The sequence below is a fragment of the Crocuta crocuta genome, unplaced genomic scaffold (genome assembly GCF_008692635.1).
Source record: "Crocuta crocuta isolate KB4526 unplaced genomic scaffold, BGI_CrCroc_1.0 scaffold646, whole genome shotgun sequence".
Classification (NCBI taxonomy): Eukaryota; Metazoa; Chordata; class Mammalia; order Carnivora; family Hyaenidae; genus Crocuta; species Crocuta crocuta.
The window spans coordinates 739,415-759,273 of record NW_027530851.1 but is presented as its reverse complement, the minus strand read 5'-3'; the positions used below and the strand labels follow the sequence as shown (position 1 = coordinate 759,273).

General features: G+C 35.6%; 1 protein-coding gene across 3 annotated transcripts in view; it reads right to left on the bottom strand.

Moving 5' to 3' along the window:
• The window catches only part of PTPRK (protein tyrosine phosphatase receptor type K), a 421,190-nt gene that overhangs the window by 233,301 nt on the left and 168,030 nt on the right, over positions 1-19,859 (bottom strand). For all 3 annotated transcript variants that reach the window (XM_077769421.1, XM_077769423.1, XM_077769422.1), the window contains exon 5: positions 17,446-17,620. In XM_077769421.1, coding sequence (XP_077625547.1) covers positions 17,446-17,620 — 175 coding nt within the window. The remainder of the gene's footprint in view (positions 1-17,445; positions 17,621-19,859) is intronic.

Here is a 19,859-nt window from a genome sequence, read left to right as displayed (position 1 = left end):
ATAGGTAGACAAGAATAATTATAGACCTATCTGATAAAATAACAAGATAGTGACACTTTAAAGATATTGAACCATGTAAATGGTTACCAGCCAAAGGACATTTTACACTGGTGTGACAGCTCAACCAGAAAGAGACCTTTTTCTTTTCATTCCCTTCAACCACCCCTATTCTCCACACCAGAGCTGGGGATCTAGACATCCAGAATATCAAACTATACTATATACAACATACACTATTGGAAGGCAGCCTAAGTTGTGAACCATCAACACAAAGAAAGAGAAAATTTCCAGGATAGTAAAATAAAGTGTATCAAGCCCATAAGTAACTCAGTTACACAGCTATAGGGTTGGGCAGTTCTTTTGAAGGTTCTGCTCCTAAATGAGCTGATATTTACTTTGGCTAAATATCATGCCTTTAAAATTAGGCACAGCTACTGACCAAGACTGTTTCTGTTCATAGATTCCTTCTCTGAACTTCAAATTTTCCACCCTTCTGCAACTTTAGCCAGATCAACTGAAAATTGGCTAGGGGAAAATATAATGTATAAAATATGCAAATATTTTCACAGGCACTGAAAAATCTTGTAAACAGAACTCTCATCAGTAGACTAACAATAAATAAGAATTCGGTAAGGAAATCTACTATTTTAAGTATTTAAAGAGAAGGAAAATGTATCATGCTTCTTTGCCATAAATTTGTATAAAATGACACACTTATAGAAGTTGATAACTGAGAGATCTTCCTTTGTACCTGAAGGGCAACATTTCTTGTTCCAAAGCCATATACTTAATCCAATAAAGTATAATGATGTGTTTTAAATGTAAAAGCACTAATTTGGGCCTCAATATTTTTAATATTGCTTCAAAAGTTAGTTTATTTTAATATATAAATGATCATATTAAATAGATACTTACTGATTATAAATTTATATTTCCTTTATAAACTCATATGACAATTATGTGGTGAGGAAAAGGGCAATGGTCAAGCCTGCATTCTCTAAGCCATAGTGTCAGCAACATTTCCTGAAAGAGATTTATCTATAAACTTCTCTCTCTCTCTCTCTCTTTAGTTGCTGAGCACCTAGAAGGTAAGAACTTTATATTATTTGTCTTTGAGTTTGTGTCTTTACTGCGTGGCATATTAGGCAATCAATCAATGGTTGTTGAATAAATGCATTTATGAACAAATGAAAGAATGAAAATAAGAAGATAATTTAAAATGTAAGGTAGGATAATAGCTACTGTTGGTGAGGATATAGGATAATCAGAACTTTCATGCTTCAAGTTGGACTATATATTAATACAACAAACCTGTTTGCTACTACCTACTAAAGCTGAATATTAGCATATCCTATTAAGTGGAAATTCTACTTCCTGTTATAGGATCCCCCAAAAAATGAGTACATCTGTTCCACTAGATATACTAGAATATTCACATACCCCTATTATAAATAGCTCAAAGTGAAAATAAATTATATGCCTAAAATCAATAAAATGAATAGATTGTGGCACTGTCACAAGATGTAATATTTTACAACAGTGAGGTCAAATGAGTTTCAGAAACTTAATGTTGGAGAGGTAAGCCAGTAAACTACAGAATTCCTCTGGCCTAAGTTAGAGATTCCTGTTAGAAGCCAGAGACAGTGGTCATCTTGGGGGACTGGGGGGTGGTGACTGGGAGGGAGTAAGGTAGACTTGTGGGGTGCTGGTAATCTACCTTTCATATGTGGATTATGGGTATATTTGGTGTCAGAAAATTCATCAAGCTAAACATTTATCAAGCTATGTTTTTTAATGTACAATTTTCTGTATGTCTACATTATACTTAAATGAGAAATTAACATACAGATAAGGAGAAAGGTAACTATGTATCTAATTGGGCCAAATCTCCTATGGAGAAACACACCTCCACACACAAGTCAAGGGGCATTAATACAGTGTGAATCTCATCCTAATTGAGATTTAAAAATTTTAAGTCTGTATTTGTGGAAAAAATATAATTTAGTCAAAATTTCTCTTGAAAATTCCTAAATCACTGAAAAAGAGACAAGAAGAATGTCTATGTGCAGAAGTTTAGGCATTAAAATCTTCCTGTCTTTATGATGGACGATCCATCAAATTCATCTTGGATCGAGTAGTTGAGTTCTATATAGTCACCTTTGTATATTATGAGGTCATTCCATCACATAAGGACATCAAGTAAATAAACTTATCTTCTGCTTTGTAACAATAACTTCTTGAGAAATATTTATTTGAATGCATTTATATATAAATGCTATTTTTGTACAGTTCATACATTTCCCATAGCATCTCTCTAGTATAATTTTCTTTTATTTGACATCATTCTGGAATCATGCCAGTTTTAGGTCATCATTAGTGTCCTGACATTATTTAAACTTTGATTGCACTGCCACTGTTCACAGAATAACTCTGTGAGTTCATCTAATAAACATATGCCTAGATTTTAACTCCGGTAGCAAACACAGAAATGGAGCTACTCTGCAAGTGATTTGTTTGAAAAAGAAGGGAACTTGGTCCATGATTTGTCTTTCAACATAAAGGGCCCAAGATCACCCCTACCTTGAATATAAAAATAGAGTAAGTGGAGAAGAAAACTTCCTCCAGAGCATACATTAAAAGTTTTCTAGGGGTGCCTGGGTGGTTCACTTGGTTGAGCATCTGACTTTTGATTTAAGCTGGGGTCATGATCTTCTGGTCATAGGATTGAGCCCTAAATCCAGCTCCCATGCTGAGCATGGAGCCTGCTTGGGTCTCTCTCTTCCTCCTCCACCTCCTTCTGTCCCTCTTCCCTACTCACACACTCTCTAAAATTAAAAAAAAAAAAAAAAAAAAAAAAAAAAAAAAAGGATAAAAGACTTTCCCAAACTTATTACAACAAAGCTGAAAATAATAAGATAATAGAGGTAATCTGTAAAGAAAGGAAAATAAAAATAAGCTATAGAATCTCAGATTTTCATTTCCATGGCTGGACCACAGAAAAGTCTGGAAGGCAATCTGAAGTGTTAATATTCATGTGAAATTAACAATAAGTGCTGATGGACCTTCTGTGATTACCAAACACTGTGAGACCAGAAAGAATGTAGGCTATGTAATTCTGATCGATACTTTTCTTCTACAGAGAAGCTTTGAAATCCAAACAATCATATGATATTATTAAAGACGTGGAACATACTCCCAAAGTTTTTGTAGAGCTACAGAAGCAATTCATAATTCTTTGCATAAAATCTAAAAATGCTCAGGAAAGAGAAAAAGAAGAATGCAGGAGGAATATCACAATAGTTTCTTTGCTTTTTGAAACCACACACATGCCAGCTTCTGCCTAGATTCCAACAAAACCCTGCCAGGCTTGCTGGAATGTAGGTTGAGAGAGCACGTACATTTGCTTGTGTGTGCCCATTTCTATTAGTATAACAGAATCTGGGAAAGGAACATGCGGGAATCATAGTTCTTTAAAGACTCTGCATTTGATTTAAAGAGGGTTATACACCTTCTGCTCCTCTATTGAGGACCACTGCTATAAAAGGGTAGGTTATATTATATAAAAAATAAAATAAAATAAAATGGTAGGTTGTAGCTATAATACTACTTTTGTCAGGACAAGATGTAGTTAAAAACAGCTGTCAAACAAATAAATGCATTGTTTCCAAAATGACAGTAGAATAATCACAGTTACAGAGTAGTTGGAATGACTGAAAAACAAGAAAGCTCACAAATCTGTTTCTTACTGATATTTATCTAAATCTTGCTTCAAGTAGTGTTTTTCTAAATACCACTATGCACATGCAGTTAGTTTATGTACTGCAGAATGTTACTGTTGTGTGGTGAAAGAAGAGTGTGAGCTCTAGAGTCAGACTTGGGTTACAATGTGAGGCCAGCCCCTTAGAGCCACATGGCCTGAGCAACTCTACCTGCCAGCCTCAGGTTTCCTGGGGGTAAAATGGGGATATTAAGAGGTGTCATGAAACTAGAGAAACAATGTATGTAAACCTTCTATAACAGCACCTAGAACACTGTAAATGTATTACAATGGTTGCATTTTTATTAACTTATACTGAACATTTACATTGTTTTATTTAATTTATATTTACCATAAATAAATGTCTTAATCATGTTCATTATGCCTTGTTCCATCAGTTACTAAAATTAGCTTATGCTCAGCTACCTTCATCACCAATGTACATTGTAAGTGCAGATACTTTAAGCATGAAATTTTAGTGGAAAACCAGGTCTCTAGGGACATGACTTGCTTACTGACATATTTAATTTAAAAGAAAAGCCATATTTCCAGATAACTTAGTGCGGGGCATAATGTGGGGCTAAAACTCACAACACTGAGCTTGAGAACTGAGCTGAGATCAGGGGTCAGACATTTAACTAAATGAGCCACTACCCTCCACCACCCTCATCACCCCTCACCAACCCTCCAGATAACTTTTCAGTTTCCATCTTGCTATTAACTAAATGTTGAGAGTTCCTTCTTTAGTTGGAAATGGAAGGGAGAAGTCTTTCTTCTAAGCAAATGGAAGTTTTCTTAGCCCCCTCATGGAAAGAAAGAGAGGAAGGAATTAGTATCAGGTAGAAAGAAAACATTATAGAATGTTATAACTTCATGACTAGATATTGCCACAGCTACATATGAAAATTATAAGATCCCAAAGATTACGTGTCTCACTCATTGTTACTAACAACAAATATAAGGATTAACCTACAATAACTGCTCAAAAATGTTAATCAAATCAATAAAATATTAAGAGTGCTCTTATGTTTATAATAAAATAATTTTTGCTATTTAAAGTGAATTGAAGAGACAAAAGATGGAAAGGGTAAAACTAGTGATATTTAAAACAAACTATTTTATTTGGTATTTCAGATACATTCCTTATAAGAATCAAAGAAAGCACACACATTCAGCAAAAGGGTATACTTCTATAACCCGGCAGGAAGACATGTGCTACTAATAATAAAAGATACTTATAAAAACATCTTCAATTATATTCAATAAAGGCATGGGTATCAACAAAATGTTGTATTTTCAGTATCAAAAGAAGATTATCAGTATCAATTGCCTAAGCCCATTGTAAATAAACAAGATACTTTAAAATTTTAGGCAGGTAAAGAGAAAATTTACAGTGTTGGATACTTCTTAAAAAATAATTGTTATAAATTTTTTATAATCATCTTAAGAGTAATTTCATTTAACACCTTATGCTCAAGATGGCAAAAGGTCACTAAAATATTGCCAGACACATTTTTATGAGATAAATTCAATTATAATTGTTGTGACTATTCTAGCCACAATTTAGACATAGAATCCAATTATCCATTTCATTTTCATTTATACCTCATGGGCTGGATCATTTATCATGTTTCATGATAATGATCAGAAGACACATGGAAAGTGATTTCTGGAGGTAACAAATTACCTACCATATTAGCATAGCTTACAAGATCCCGTCAACAGCTACTATGCATAAATATGAGGTAATTAAATTTACAATGTGCTGGAGTGTTTGATACGCTACTTGCTTCCTTCACAGCTGCCAAAAATCTGGGTTGCTAAATGTGGCAAACCCGTTTGGTTGCAAATCAGGAATCATTATGCCCCAGAACTCCAACAGGTAGCCAGTACGTAGTGACTCAAGATGCTGAGATGCATCTCTCATCATCTGGTATTATTACTTGCCACCAAACCATCCATCATTCCTGCAGAGACAGCCTGAAATGATAGTCATGGACCTTCACATTACTGCTCCTTGAACTCTGTCTCATCCATCTTTTGCATCATTCCTGATTCACAACTAAGTACCCTCTGCCGGCTGCAAAACCAAGTGTGAACTTGTAATACCTTCAATCTACAGTGCTTTTCTAATACAAATTGATTTCTCTTCATTATGGAGCCACTGTTCAGAAAAGACTCTTCACCTTTGCTGATGCCAAAAGACAATTTTTAAAAGTCCCGAGTCATAGAATTCCAGTAGTTGTAGGGAAATGTTTTATAAGTTAGGCTTCAGAATTGCATTCAAATTTCAATTTGATTAATATTTGTAAATATTTATCCATAAAACTCAGAAATACAAACATAGATAATAGCAGACATCGATGCCTCTGCATACAAAGGGTATACCCACTGAAAAGGTAGCTGTAACATGTATACAAAGGCAATATTTCGGTCTAAAATTTATTAATCAGTTTCAAATATGTTTGAAGTAAAAATAAGAACTTTAAATTACTTAATATGTTGAAATTGCAAAACGTGTTTATCCTAAACACAATACAAACAAAAGAAAAGAATTCAAAGTTAGATACGATAAAACTTGCAAAAACTGCCTTTAAAAATAAATCTCTCACACCCATCTTTCCCTTCTTCCCTTCTAAGAGAACCTTCAAAGATGATACCCATTACATAGTGGTTGGCATACAGTAAACTATCCAAGACTAAAGGGTTTTAATTCCGCTCCATCTGAATGCTGTTATAAATGTTTAATAAATCAAAATGATCAAAATGTTCCCAGTGGCAGATTGGGATTCGGTTTCCAATTCAAATTCTCTTTAATATATGACTTCTCTGACATCTTGCATTTCTGCCATCTACGTTGAATCCCAAACACCCCGCTTTTCATCATTACCATGCATCAACCAGTCTGGTCATGGAAACTACTTTTGAACAATCCTGCACAATACAAAAAAAGTCAAACCTGGTGGGGATTTTTAAGATAGGAAAATTACTGCAGATGAGAACACTTTATCTACTCTTAGGTAAATATTTTTAAACCACCTGCTGCAGTGAATAGCATTCTTTTAGGATGGAGAAATGCAGCTGGACCAATGTCTTAGAAAATACCCCTCCTTCTAATGTTTTAATACACTGCTGCAAGAAAAAGGTGTGTTTAGGAACATTAAAATCAGGGACAATCAAATTCTGAAGAGCAGAGAAAGTGAAATCTTTAGAGAGCTTGTCTTATTTCTATGAAGAATAGTTTTTACATGCAACAGAAAGAAAGCATTTCACTTAGCCTCAAATCCAATGAACCAGCAGTGAAAAAATATTTACACATGATATGTTTTCCATGTGTGTGTGTGTTTTTTTTTTTTAATGTGGATCATGTCAGGAATAAAGAAAAAAAGACAGTATCTCTAAACAGGGTTGTCTTTCTAAATTTTCCATTTAATTGAATACATCTGCTTTTATACTAAGTTTAACAACATGAAAAATTATAATAATATTGGCTAAAGTCTATGAAATGGGAGCTTACAAAATACAAAAGTGTTTCTGTGCATTGAGTACTTATTGTTTCATTTGTCTTGTGTTGAATCCCTATTTGACATCCTATAATTAGTCAAAACCTTTCCCAGCATGCCTAAAGATTTTAAAACGGTCTCTGTTAGTAACACAACCAAAAGCTTACAATTGAAATTATGATCTATGCTATTAAAAGTTTTTCTACAAATCTTCTGATTTCTGTCCATAATACCATATATTGCACCTAGAACACCAAGCTGATTGTTCCTTCCCCTGTCATCATCTCTCACCCTCGACTTGCTCTTTCCAACAAATACTCCCCCCAAGAACACCTCACCATCTCAAGCTTTTATGACTGTTAGAGTCCCTTCAACTGACTCCATGGAAAGTCACTGTTCTCTGAATCATCCCCCATTCTGGTTTTCTAAGACAATTATGAACACGAGTAACCTACTTCAAAACTCCCCAAAGTCCCCAAATCAAATCAGATTACAAAATGTATTTCTATTTCTTAGCCTGGATTCAAATTCCTCCACAATTAGGCCTCAAAGTGTACTTTCAGGTTCATCTTAGACTCTTCCGCTGGAAAACACGATGCCGTAGTCAATATTTAACACTGTTCACAAGAGCACATGGTTTCCCATACCTTCTGCTTAAATTCCTTACCTCCAGCTATCAAGATCCCGCCCTCCATCAGTGGTATGATGAAACTCCATCTCCTCCCCAGGGCATTCCCTGCCCACCAACAGCAGTAATCTGCTCTACAGATTAAATCCATGCTTTTCATAAGGCATTCTACAACCCATGTTCTTTTTGTTTCTTCAGCAACAATCATTTGACTCTATCTGCTGGGTATTGGCCAAGGTGCTATCTATAGAGACACAGCAATGAAGGAGCAAAGGGGATAGTCCTTGTCGTTCTAAGTCTAGTGATGGAGGCAGATGTTAGGAACACATTTTTTCTCTTATGAAGACTAATATAGAAATGCCACAGGCAGAAAAAGCTGAGGCTTTAAGGTGGAAGACAGCATGCTGTGTTAAAGCCAGTGAAACCAAGCCAGTGTTGCTAGAGTTTGGTGAGCAAGGGAGCGTCTCATGAAGGACTGACCGGGGCAGAAACAGATGAAGGTGGCCTTGGACACTATGATGAGATACAGTAATATATGTGAAAACTGCCTTTTCAAATAAATCTCTCACTTACACCCATTTTTTTCCTTCTTCATGAACAAAATCCCATGAGAACCTGGGGAGCACAGTTTGACTGACTTTGTGTAGTCCAAGTAGTCTGACTGCCGTGGGAATACTGACTTGGAGGAGGTAGGTGTTGATGTGGGGAGAGCAATGAGGGGGCTTTTTATAGAAGCAGGTGACTCAATGGAAGTGATGGCAGTGAAGGTAAACAAAGTACTGGGCACCCAGAGGATATGTAATAAAATTCAGACAAATGAAGGAAATCACCAATTAATACACATTATTTCTGTTTACAGTATCTCAACCCTGCAAACGTATTTGAGGCTATTGTCTTGTGCAAATATTTGTTCTGCACATACTAATAGAAGACATTACATAAAGAGCTAAATAATTCTGGAGAAGAAATGTATAAAACAAAATTGATAATACTCTCCTGTTCTAGAAAATAACTATCATTTGGCCTTCAGGTATTTTGAAAAAAAAATTGGGAAGAAACCAGAATGAATGTGAAATAAGGACATGAAATAATATAAAATAGGAATATGAAAGCATGCATATATTTGAAAGGAGAAGAAGTGCAGGTGGGGGAAACAACAAAAGCAAAGGCCTTGAGGCAGGGGTATGTGTGGAGGATTCAGTATGTCTGTGGTGGACTGAGAAAGGAGGTGAGTGACAGGAAATAAATTTTGATTGATACCCGTGGATATTTCATTTAAGGCCTTTTGTATCAGGAAAGAGCTGTGATTTCTTTCCCCCTTGATGTGAAGGGAAGCTGTTGGAGGGTAACAGGAAACGTGAAAGCAGCAATGGACTCCTCCATATGTATTTGAAGATGAAAGAAAACACCAATGGCAATTAGGAAGATGTAAATAACCATGTGGGTAAAATTTCTTCCTAACAAGGGAACAGGTAACTATGCAGTTGTTGTTTGTTTGTTTTAACACAATGACAGATTCTGCGCCATAACCACTAAATCTGATTCCAAATTGTGCGATACTGCAGAAAGACAACAAAATATTTTCTTAGTTTAGGGTTCAGAAAGCAGAAAATGAGAGCAAAGCAAAGTTAACTTCCAAAGTACATCCTAAATTTAGAAGTAACCCTGTCCTTTACCTGGTAAGAAATGAGAACACATCTGTAAGTCATGATTTTTCCAAAAAACAAACACTGGAGCTAAGATAAAGTGGTATAAAGAGAAGTTGTCATGGATTTACATGTTAAGAAAAACTGCCCGCATTTTGCCATGATTATTTAATCTCTGTTCAATTCTCATTCTCAACCCTCACTTTAAACACCAGAATGGTACAACTTTTTCTATTTCATAAAAACTGATCACTATGAAGTAAATGCGATCCATGCCGAGGGCTAACAAAATATAAATGTTTACCTGTTCTTATTTATGTTGGCTTTATGAATGTTTTTAATTCTTTCTAGACTAAATGTTTCTTAGAAAAGGAAATAACATGATTTATATTAACCCAGATGGAAAGAAAAGTGCTTTTTCAGTAAAATGATAAACTTTGTGAAACAAGTTGGTTTTGACTGATTTACTGAATATTTGATTTCTACCTAACATTTTGTGAATGTTTTCTGTTTTCTGTGTATTTCTTAGTTTGTATTATTAGTAAGTCAGGACGCTGATGACATTTTACTAGTAAACGGAACGTGTATTTGCTAGCTTTTAAAAGGATGTGAACATCTCAGTGGTAAACAGTTTATGTTAACTGTAGAAAGCTAACCACCAAAACTCACACGTCAGTATTAACACTGGTAACAGAAGCCTACTACTATTGACTCTGGAAGATGAAGTGGTGGGAGAGGAGACTTGAGAATTATGACTCATGAATTAATGTCCCACATACCTCCACAACCTTTACATTGCCATCTTTACTCATTGTACTGCTAAAAATACTATGAATTAGCTCTCTGCCTCACTAATTGACTTCAATGTCAGCTATAGAACTTCTGTTTAACATTCTATCAGACTCTCACAGTACAACATTATTTACCAAAATAGTGCTTACTAGAGGGTTTTAATGGAATAGCTCCTTAGATACGGTATCTTCTTTTTGTTAGAGGGTCTTACTTTTTCCTGTAGAATTAGAAATGTGACCAAAATCAAAGTCAAAAGTCTGTCCCAACACATTTAATACTTCTATATCTTCTATAAAATTAATTAGATTATAAATTGCTTGAGAACTGGAACAATGTCTGCTGTTTCTTTGCAATTTCCTGATGCCTATTACTTAACCATTTTAAATACTCAATAAAGGCGGCTAGCTGATTTTCCAATGCAGTTGCAAAGTGACTTCATTGCTTCCTTTTTAGTTTGGGGTAAGGGAAAGAAAAATAGTCAGCAGGGAAGGGAATATAAATTACAAAGACACTGTTAGTTGGTGAAGTTAATAGAAGTCTTCTGTAAGAAATGGACCCAAATTACATTTATCACAAACTCTCAAGGAAAGTACAGGCTTAAGAATAGTGCTCTGAAATCAAATTCCCTGGAGTTCACAGAAAGAATTCTTCGGCATGCAAATCATTCTGCTTCCTCTTTGATCTTTCTCAAATTCTTATGAAGCAGCTCCAACAAAAGCAAACTCCCCCAAGATTCACTATAAAAGACAGTGACCAGCACCTCAACTGCTAAACATTATGTAGAGCTCTGCACATGAATCACCTATGACAATACACTCAAAAATCCTATGGGGAAGAACTGATTGCATTTTTATTTTTAAAACTAACAAAACAAATAACATGAAAATGACCGTGTGGGCAAAATCAGCACTGCACTCTACCATTTTCATGAAGGAGACTAAGAAAACCCAGAGGAGGAGGAAATTAATACGAAAGAAGTATTTGAAATAATGGTGTACAAAAATGGATGAAACAGAGTTTCTGTAATAACATACTGCCTAAAATGAGGACATCTAGTATCCTTTTGCTCATTTAGAGTTTAAAAATGTACCAGACATCTTGTACATTGAATCACCTGAATTATAAGCAGCTACAATGAATGAGAGGAGACTCCAAATGTTTCTTTTATCATACTCAAGGGTAGCAAAGTAAAATGTTAAAGCATGCAACTTTTGGAGCCTCTGCCAAATTTGAGACATTTTGGTGCCCGACTTGACTGTATGTGCTTTCCTAACTGTATAGGGGCAGGAAGTTGTTAATTCACATGCTCTTAGACTTTCATTACAGTTCAGATTTCATAAAATATAGATGTTTAAACTGAATTCTCCCAGATAACTCCAAACTTCCTGTCAAGGTGACTAGTTTTCACAACAGAAGCAAGAAAAAGGGATATTCAAGTCACCATAAAGAAAAAGGATCTTTTTATGAATGCATTAAGTCTGACAGCTGTGCTGTGAAAAGTAGTTAACAGTCAATAGCATGGAGTATTAAGCAGCGTGCTGAAGGATTCGAGCCAGAAATCCCTTCAACCACCAATGAACAAAAGTATGAATATCTCGCGTTTTCCACTTCCCAAATGTCCTGGCTTCAGGTATTTAAATGAAATATTCAGACCTAATTTTTAATATTCTATACAAAAGGACTAGAAACATAGTCAACATATTGATCATGTCAAAATTATTTTTAAGTGAAAGAAATCCATGCCAAACTTAAAGTCATCCTTACTAGTTCATAGAGGAGAGACACATTTAGACACTACAAAAAAAGGTGCTATGACCCTTTCCTGGATCCCAGAGATCTCCACACCATGTGTGGGTGAGGCAGCACCCGGCTCATCAACCACCCCCTTTGTCTTAGTTTGTCTCAGTCCTCCCTCCGTGACTTCGGCAAAATAATTGCATTTATTAATTGTTAGAGAAGTATCAATCGTCTACCCGTCTACCCAAAAATATTGTGGGAGATGCTGTAGCAAATGAAGATAAACTAGATGGGCTCTGATGCAGGAGACTAAGAAAACCCAGAGGAGGAGGAAAATTAATAGGAAATAAGTGTTTGAAATAATGGTGTACAAAAATGGATGAAACAGAGTTTCAAAAACTACAAATGATTTCAATAAGAACAGAACTTGAAAAGTCCAAATGGAAGGGCACCTGGGTGGCTCAGTCAGTTGAGGGTCGTACTGCGGCTCAGGTCATGATCTCACGGTTCCAGGATTACTGCCCCATGTCCAGCTCTGAGCCGACAGCTTGAAGCCTGGAGCCTGCTTCACATTCTGTGTCCCCTTTTCTCTCTGCCCCTCCCCTGCTTGTACACACATGTGCACTCTCTTTCTCTCTCAAAAATAGACATTTTTTAAAATACTTAAAAAATAAACATATTATAAAAAAGAAGAAAGAAAAGAAAAGTCCAAAGGGACATGCAGTTACTTTGGACTTCCTTCCTTTTCCACCTGTGTGGTGAGTAACTGGCTCCGAGCAAGTGATTCCATTAACAGCATGCCATTCACCAAATAAGCTATGATCCCACTCCATACTTGTCCCACTTATTATGAGAACACATTTCTCCCGCATGACAAAATTCCACAGTGTATGTCCTTCAAAATTAAATTATACACTCTTTTAAAATATTTCCACAGTTCCTATCTTACCTGAATAGAATTAATAACTCTCTCTGAATAACACTGCTTATACTCTGGAAACCCATGTACAAATGTTCTCTACTGGACGTTGCAGTTGTCTTTCCACAGGCAACCATGCAACTTTTGATACTTATGGGAGGTGGTAACCTCTCTATCCCAAGTGGATGAGATCAAAGAAGTATGTATCTATACTGTTAGCCTCTGGTCCTGAGGAGACCCCTGTTGAGGATAGAAGACAAAACTATGGACTAAGAGAGAAGGACTGGAAAGCACTTTGATATTTCATAACTAAATGAACCAGTCCTGAAACCTACATCTGTACCCTCCAGGTACAAAAGTCAGTAAGTACCCTTATTTTTAAGCTAGGTTGAATTGTCTTACAAAGGGAAGTATCAACAACAATCCAGATCCCTTATCATGTTTAACACCAAAGATTGTTGCAAAGGTCCACCCACACAGAGTAAGACTGGGTTCAGCCACCCACCCGGCTTTCACTATGGATAGAGGTCACCAGTATTCATTAGGAATAGATAAAAATATTAAGTGAATTATGTCCAGAGCATTTTGATGATGGCTCACAGCTGGCACTAAAATTTAAAAACCAAACCAATGAAAGAGACAAACAAAAACCCTGTATTTTTCACATTAAATAACTTAAAATGTAACAAGCTTCACAGATAAAAACACAAGAAAAGCATAACTAACAGATAGAATTGAAATCAAGCATCAGTTGTAGTAGACAGAATTTTACAGAAGTTTCTTGTGGGTCAGTTGCTTCGAAATGTAAATAGACCCTTGATTTAGAGAGGTGGAGAAGAAAGAAGATTGCGGATGAGGCAAAGGATGAAAATCTATTATGTAACTTAGACTACAAAGTCAGTACTTTTAGTTTGAAGCTTGTAAACACCATTTAAACCTATACTTCACATTTTTTACACTTCAATTTTGTAGAAACATTGAGCAAAAACATCTGTTCCTCATCTCATCTCTGTAAAAACTTTTTGTCAATAAAGATCAGCTTCCACAAGCTAAAGACATTATCATTACTCAAAATGATCTGAAAGCAAAGCTAAAGTCATGACAAAGTAAATTCTGTTTCAGCATACTATTCTTTCTTTTTCTTTCTTTTTTTTTTTTTTTTTTTTTTTTTTTTTTTTTTTTTTTGTTACTTCTTCTGGCATTGGGAACACAGAGATCAATACTCTTCAACGCCAGAATTTTGCAGTAAAATTTTCATTTGTAACAAACACTTGCAAAAGGGCCTTAAGCATGCCCTGTCACTTTCAGTTTAGGAGAAAATGCACTAATAAACTCTTACCCTTGGGTCATTTTTGACAACAGGCAATACTATGCCAGCTCTTATTAAAGACGATTCATATCACTGCCCTCAAAATTTCCTTTAAAATTACCATCTTTTGTATCAAAGTAACAGAATGTCAGCTTTAAAACTGCCAATGAGAGACAGGACCTGTCACCATAGTTAATTTTCAGCACTGTTTTAACACCAGGACAGCTGACCCCAAAGGGTGGGGTTTTTTGTTAACAATATTTATTTGGTGGTTATTTGCATGGCCAAGAAAAATTATTGCTTTATATTACTTTTCAAATAAAACAGCAAGCGAAGTATCACCTGTAAGTATTACATATGTAACAACTGAAAATATGTTGAAAAGAAAATAAAACTCCCCAAACTATCAAAACGTTTCTAAAATGTTAGCAGATTCTGGATAGCAAAGTTCAAAGTCTTTTAACCCAAAAGGTCCCATATAGTCGAAAGCAAGATTACAGGTTAAATGGCAGAGCGTTCTTTAAAAAAGAAAAAAAAGAAGCCAAAATTTTCTATGAAATCCAAGGATTCTCCTTTTATATATCTTATCGAAACATTTATTCCACAAGCAACACTCCTACCACAGGCATAATACATTTGTGTCCAGGTTTTTTAAAAAAAAAACAAACTTTGATAAAATGATAAAATCTACTTTTTGATTCAGATCAATAAGAGAGATCCAGTAATGCCAAAACAAATCGCTTCTAAAATACACAGACATAAAACAGCTATATGAAAAAAGGAACTATATCTTTAAAAGGGAACACCCAGATGAAAGCTTCAACTCTGCTTTCTATAAACTGTTGCATTCACCACAAGACCACTTATTCAAAAGATTATATATACTTATATAAGAAACACACAATGCACACACATATATATATATAAATAACTATAAGGTGTTCAAAAGGGCTCTAACTGCACTATTCGAACCCACCAGCTCCTTCAGTGGCTGTATCAAATGCATATACACTACTTGCAGACACAGTGGGCGTGATGATTTCTGGACACACACCCTCCAGTAGCCAAGGCATGCTAATCACTCTGAAGACTACCCAAGGACACCTTTGGGCTTTCTGAAGTAGGCTCAAGTGAGAAAGATGCTAGCACAGGCTCAATTGAGAGGAGTACGCAAGCATCTATGAACATAAAAATTGTCCCTGCCTGAACGTTGCCTGAGCACTGAACGCTGAAACGGCATCATACTTTCTTATTGTTCAGTTAACTGGGGTTGTGACTTCATGAACTGAAGCAGAGCCTATGAGCTGACTCTGGAGACACAAGAGAAGTTTTATTTAAAACAACTCATATCCAGGGCACATATGGGTGGCTCAGTCGGTTAAGCGTCTGACTTTGGCTAAGGTCATGATCTCGCTGTTCGTGAGGTCAAGCCCTGCATCGGGCTCTGTGCTGATAGGTTGGAGCCTGGGGCCTGCTTTGGATTCTGTGTCTCCCTCTTTCTCTGCCCCTCCCTAACTCACACTCTGTCATTCTTTCTCTCAAAAAATAAATAAATGCTAAAAAAAATTTAAAGTAAGTTATATTCAATCTACAAAGACAAACTCTTTTTTTTAATGAGCTATAAGATGACTAAAGAAAAAAACACTGTAAAGGGCTGGTAACGTTATAAGATAAAGCTGTGATGGAAAAGAATGAGCCCAACATCAGGAGTCAAGAAATGCAGGGTTAAATTTTGGTTCAGTCAATTATTAGATTTCTATGGCTCTGGGCAATTATCAAATAGTCTGAATTTCAATTTTCTTCTCTCCCAAGAATTAAAAGTTAAAGTATTAAAATCAAGTAAATCTTAAAATGAAATAAAGTATATAAAGACATTTGATATCAAGGATTTAAAACAGATTAACTTGAATATGGATCTATCTCATGTTCTGCTTCCAGCCTCTGGGCCTTGACGCGTCCCTTGTCCTCTGCCTGGCACTCCTTCTGGCACTGCTTTCCCTCGTCCCTGCGCCCACATCCACATACCTCATCCCTCACCTGGATGCCTTTTCTCAACCTTTAGATCCCATCTCAAAGAAAACTCGCTCACAAACACCTTGCTTGATGCCTTGGACAAATCTCAGTCTAGGTTAGACCTTATTAGGATCTCCTAAACTTCTTAAGGAGACTTAGGTGGTTTATAATTATTTGCATTTGTGTCATTATTGATTGATGCTGGAGTCTATTCAACTGTATTTCCTCTACATTTTCACATAGGAAAGAGATTACTCATTTTTAAGGGTTCAGCTCTACTGCCACCTATCAAAGAGGTCTTCCAGGTCACTCTAACTAAAATATTAATCTCCGTTATTTTGAGTGTTTGTTTTTCTTCATAACATGTACCATAACTTGATGCTACATCTTCAGTATTTTTCTATATAGTATACCTAACATACTCAGTGTTGAACTCCACACGGTCAGGGACTTTATATTTTATTTACAGTTTTATCTGCACAGCCTGGAACAATGCATGGAATATATCAGGGACCCAGTACATTTTGAACGAATTTAATACACATCATGCACTTATACTTGTTTCTCCAGTATTCACTGTAGATATGTACTGATATGTCATTTCCCTTGCAATTCCTCTAATGACTTTAGTATCCAAGAATATTAAGGAGGACCTCTTAGCAAATCTAACTTCCTAAGATTCTCTAGGGGGCCAGAACTGGTGAATATTTACCAGTGGGTATTGACACTGTTAAAATTTACAGGTCCATGTGGGGACTGGAACTTCACCTAGAACTCATGGCCACAATGCTTTGTGGTATCTGTGAAAGAACAAAATCTGTGCAACTATTTTAAGCAGGAAAAGGACATCTAAAATGAAAATGCAAACTGGATGGTGACAGTATGGAATAAAGTGTTTTATATGGTTAGCCTTATGAGAGCTTTTAAAAAAACGTTCCTTTCTACAGAAAACACTGGTTAAAACTGTGTGCAACAAAGTTACAACAGCCTTAATTTACATTCAGACATTAGCAGAATTTTTATATAACTTTTTGGTGATTTGACACAAGGAGCACCAGGTTTAAAAATCAATCAATATCTCTGCAAGTTTGCTTTTGTTCTAACAAAGCCAAGCTGTTTCAGGAAGTGAAAGCAACTTTACCTCTTACGATAAGTTGAGCGAAATTGGACACACCAGAGCCTCGTTCTGACTGAGTTACACAGCGATACAAATCCTGGTCAGTTTTTGTCACTTCCTGCAATCTAAAGGAAGCAGCAAATCTTCTGTGATTGATGTTCTTCGTCTGGGCTACTGGTATATCTTCTCCATTCCGTCTCTGCAAGCAGAAACCAAGCTTTAAAAAAAGGTTCTTAACATTTCCATAAATCTAAAGCATCTTAGCCACTGGTATCTGTGATAAATTATTCTTGTTCCTACATTAGGAGGAAAAGGTCTATGTAGCACCACAAATTTTTACCATTATAATTCAATCCAAAACAACAACAACAACAACAACAAGGAAATAAATATTGGTATCTTATATTGATATCCTTTAGGAGTATAGCACTGACATTATAGATTACTATTATTTTCCATAAAATTGTAACTAGTTCAGAGATATGAATGAACAGAATAGATAATAGCTCCATGGCATATAATTCACTGCTCTCTTTTTTTCGATGAGCTCAATGGAAGCTGCCTTTAGCCCTATAGTATACTGCATGTGCTGTAATAGGTGTGTCCCCATGAGAAGATCAAGACCATGACCAATGCATCCTAGTATTCTAAAAGTGTAGCATATAATCAACAACAGAATGACAAAAAAGAATAATTGAGAGTCAAACCAAAATCTGTACTCTTTGCAAACTTTATCTCGTTGGCATTAATGACAGCCCATTTATACCGTTTAAGAGAAGTAATCAAAAGAACCTAACTGCTAATAGCATATCTGTCAACTTTCAAAATGAAATACTGAAAAGCATATTTATGATATCAGGGTGCCTCACACAAGACCAGGAAGTGTAAACTATAAAAGAAATGGTTGAAAATTCAACTATAATAAAATTTGTAACTTCTATATGTTGAAAGACATCATAAATAAAGTGGGAAAAAAAACAAGCCGCAAACTGTGATAAGATATTTGTCATGGAAATAATCCATCAAATGATAAATAGCCAGGTTATGTAAAGATCTTCCACAGTTCAATAAGAAAAAAGACAAACAACCCTATCAAAAAATGGACAGGCTATAAAAAGAGAAAATGTGTATGTCTTATACCCATGAAAAGAGATCCTCAACCTAAATTCTAAAATATCTATATGTACAAGATAGCACAAAGGGCAAAGAAAAGCCATAACTATGAGAAAGAATGGGTCATGATCCTTACCTTCATTTGTTGTTGGTCAAATGCTAAGTATCCCTGGTATGCTTTCATACTACTTAAAACATCATTTCATACTACTTGATATAGGAAACAAAGCTCCTAAAATTACTAGTGGAAATGTAAAATGATAGTCATTTTATAGGATAATATGTTACCAACTTGTTCATTTGAAGATGTGTATATACCTTACCACTCAGCAATGCCTCGTCTGCATTTCTACATCTGAATCATTAATGTCACGAATGTTGAACTCAGAATTGTTTCAATATGGGGATACTTCAACATGGGAAAGGTCCAAATTTTCCTATCCTTTCAGTAAAATACAGTGTAGAAGTTTAACTAAGCAAACTCGGACCAGCAGTGTCCTGGTAAAATGCTAAACAGCTAGTTCTTGACCAAAATGATAAAATGTTGATTTGTATTCTGTCTTAATTTCTGTGGTGTAAACACAGGAGTGTTTATGGTCACTTTGAAATTAGCAATGAAATGTCAATCGACTCTTAAAATTACTGAAAAATTAGCAATTAGCAATCACAACCAGCTCCCTTATTCCACTGACTTGAGATACCTGTATACATGTTTAAATCTCAAAAAAAATTTTTTCTTCACAATAATTAATTAAATGAAATGAAAATGCAAAATGTCAGCTTCTTTTAAATTTAGTGGTGGATACATTAGTGGTCATCTTACTGTTTTCTATAATTTTTATAATTGGAATACTTTGTAGTTTTTTAAGGAGTAAATAGTAAAAGGATCATTTTAATACTTTAGTAACCCCCTCCCCCCCCTTTTTTTTTTGAGAGAAAGACCCACCTATTCCATGATTTTTGCACCAACATTTCTGATTATTCCCCTGGATAATAATGAAGAGAAAATGCTCCTATATTCAGAAGCCCTAAGGTATATATCCATAAATCAAGTCTAAATTCTCATTCCCTACAAACCACAAAAACAAAAATCTATTACATATGCAAATCTCAGGCTGCTTTTTTCAATTATCACATCACTTGATATGACCTTTCTAACTAGAAGGTGTCCTGTGCTTAGCACTCTTTCTACCTGCACACAACTCTCACTCTTCTTCCTCTAACTTATCCCTCCAGTACTGCCCTCAACCTTACACCATCTTCTTCTCTGCCATTTATACTTCTCAGTTCTTCTGCAAGACCAGCCAATTCCTGTGGCCAGTCAG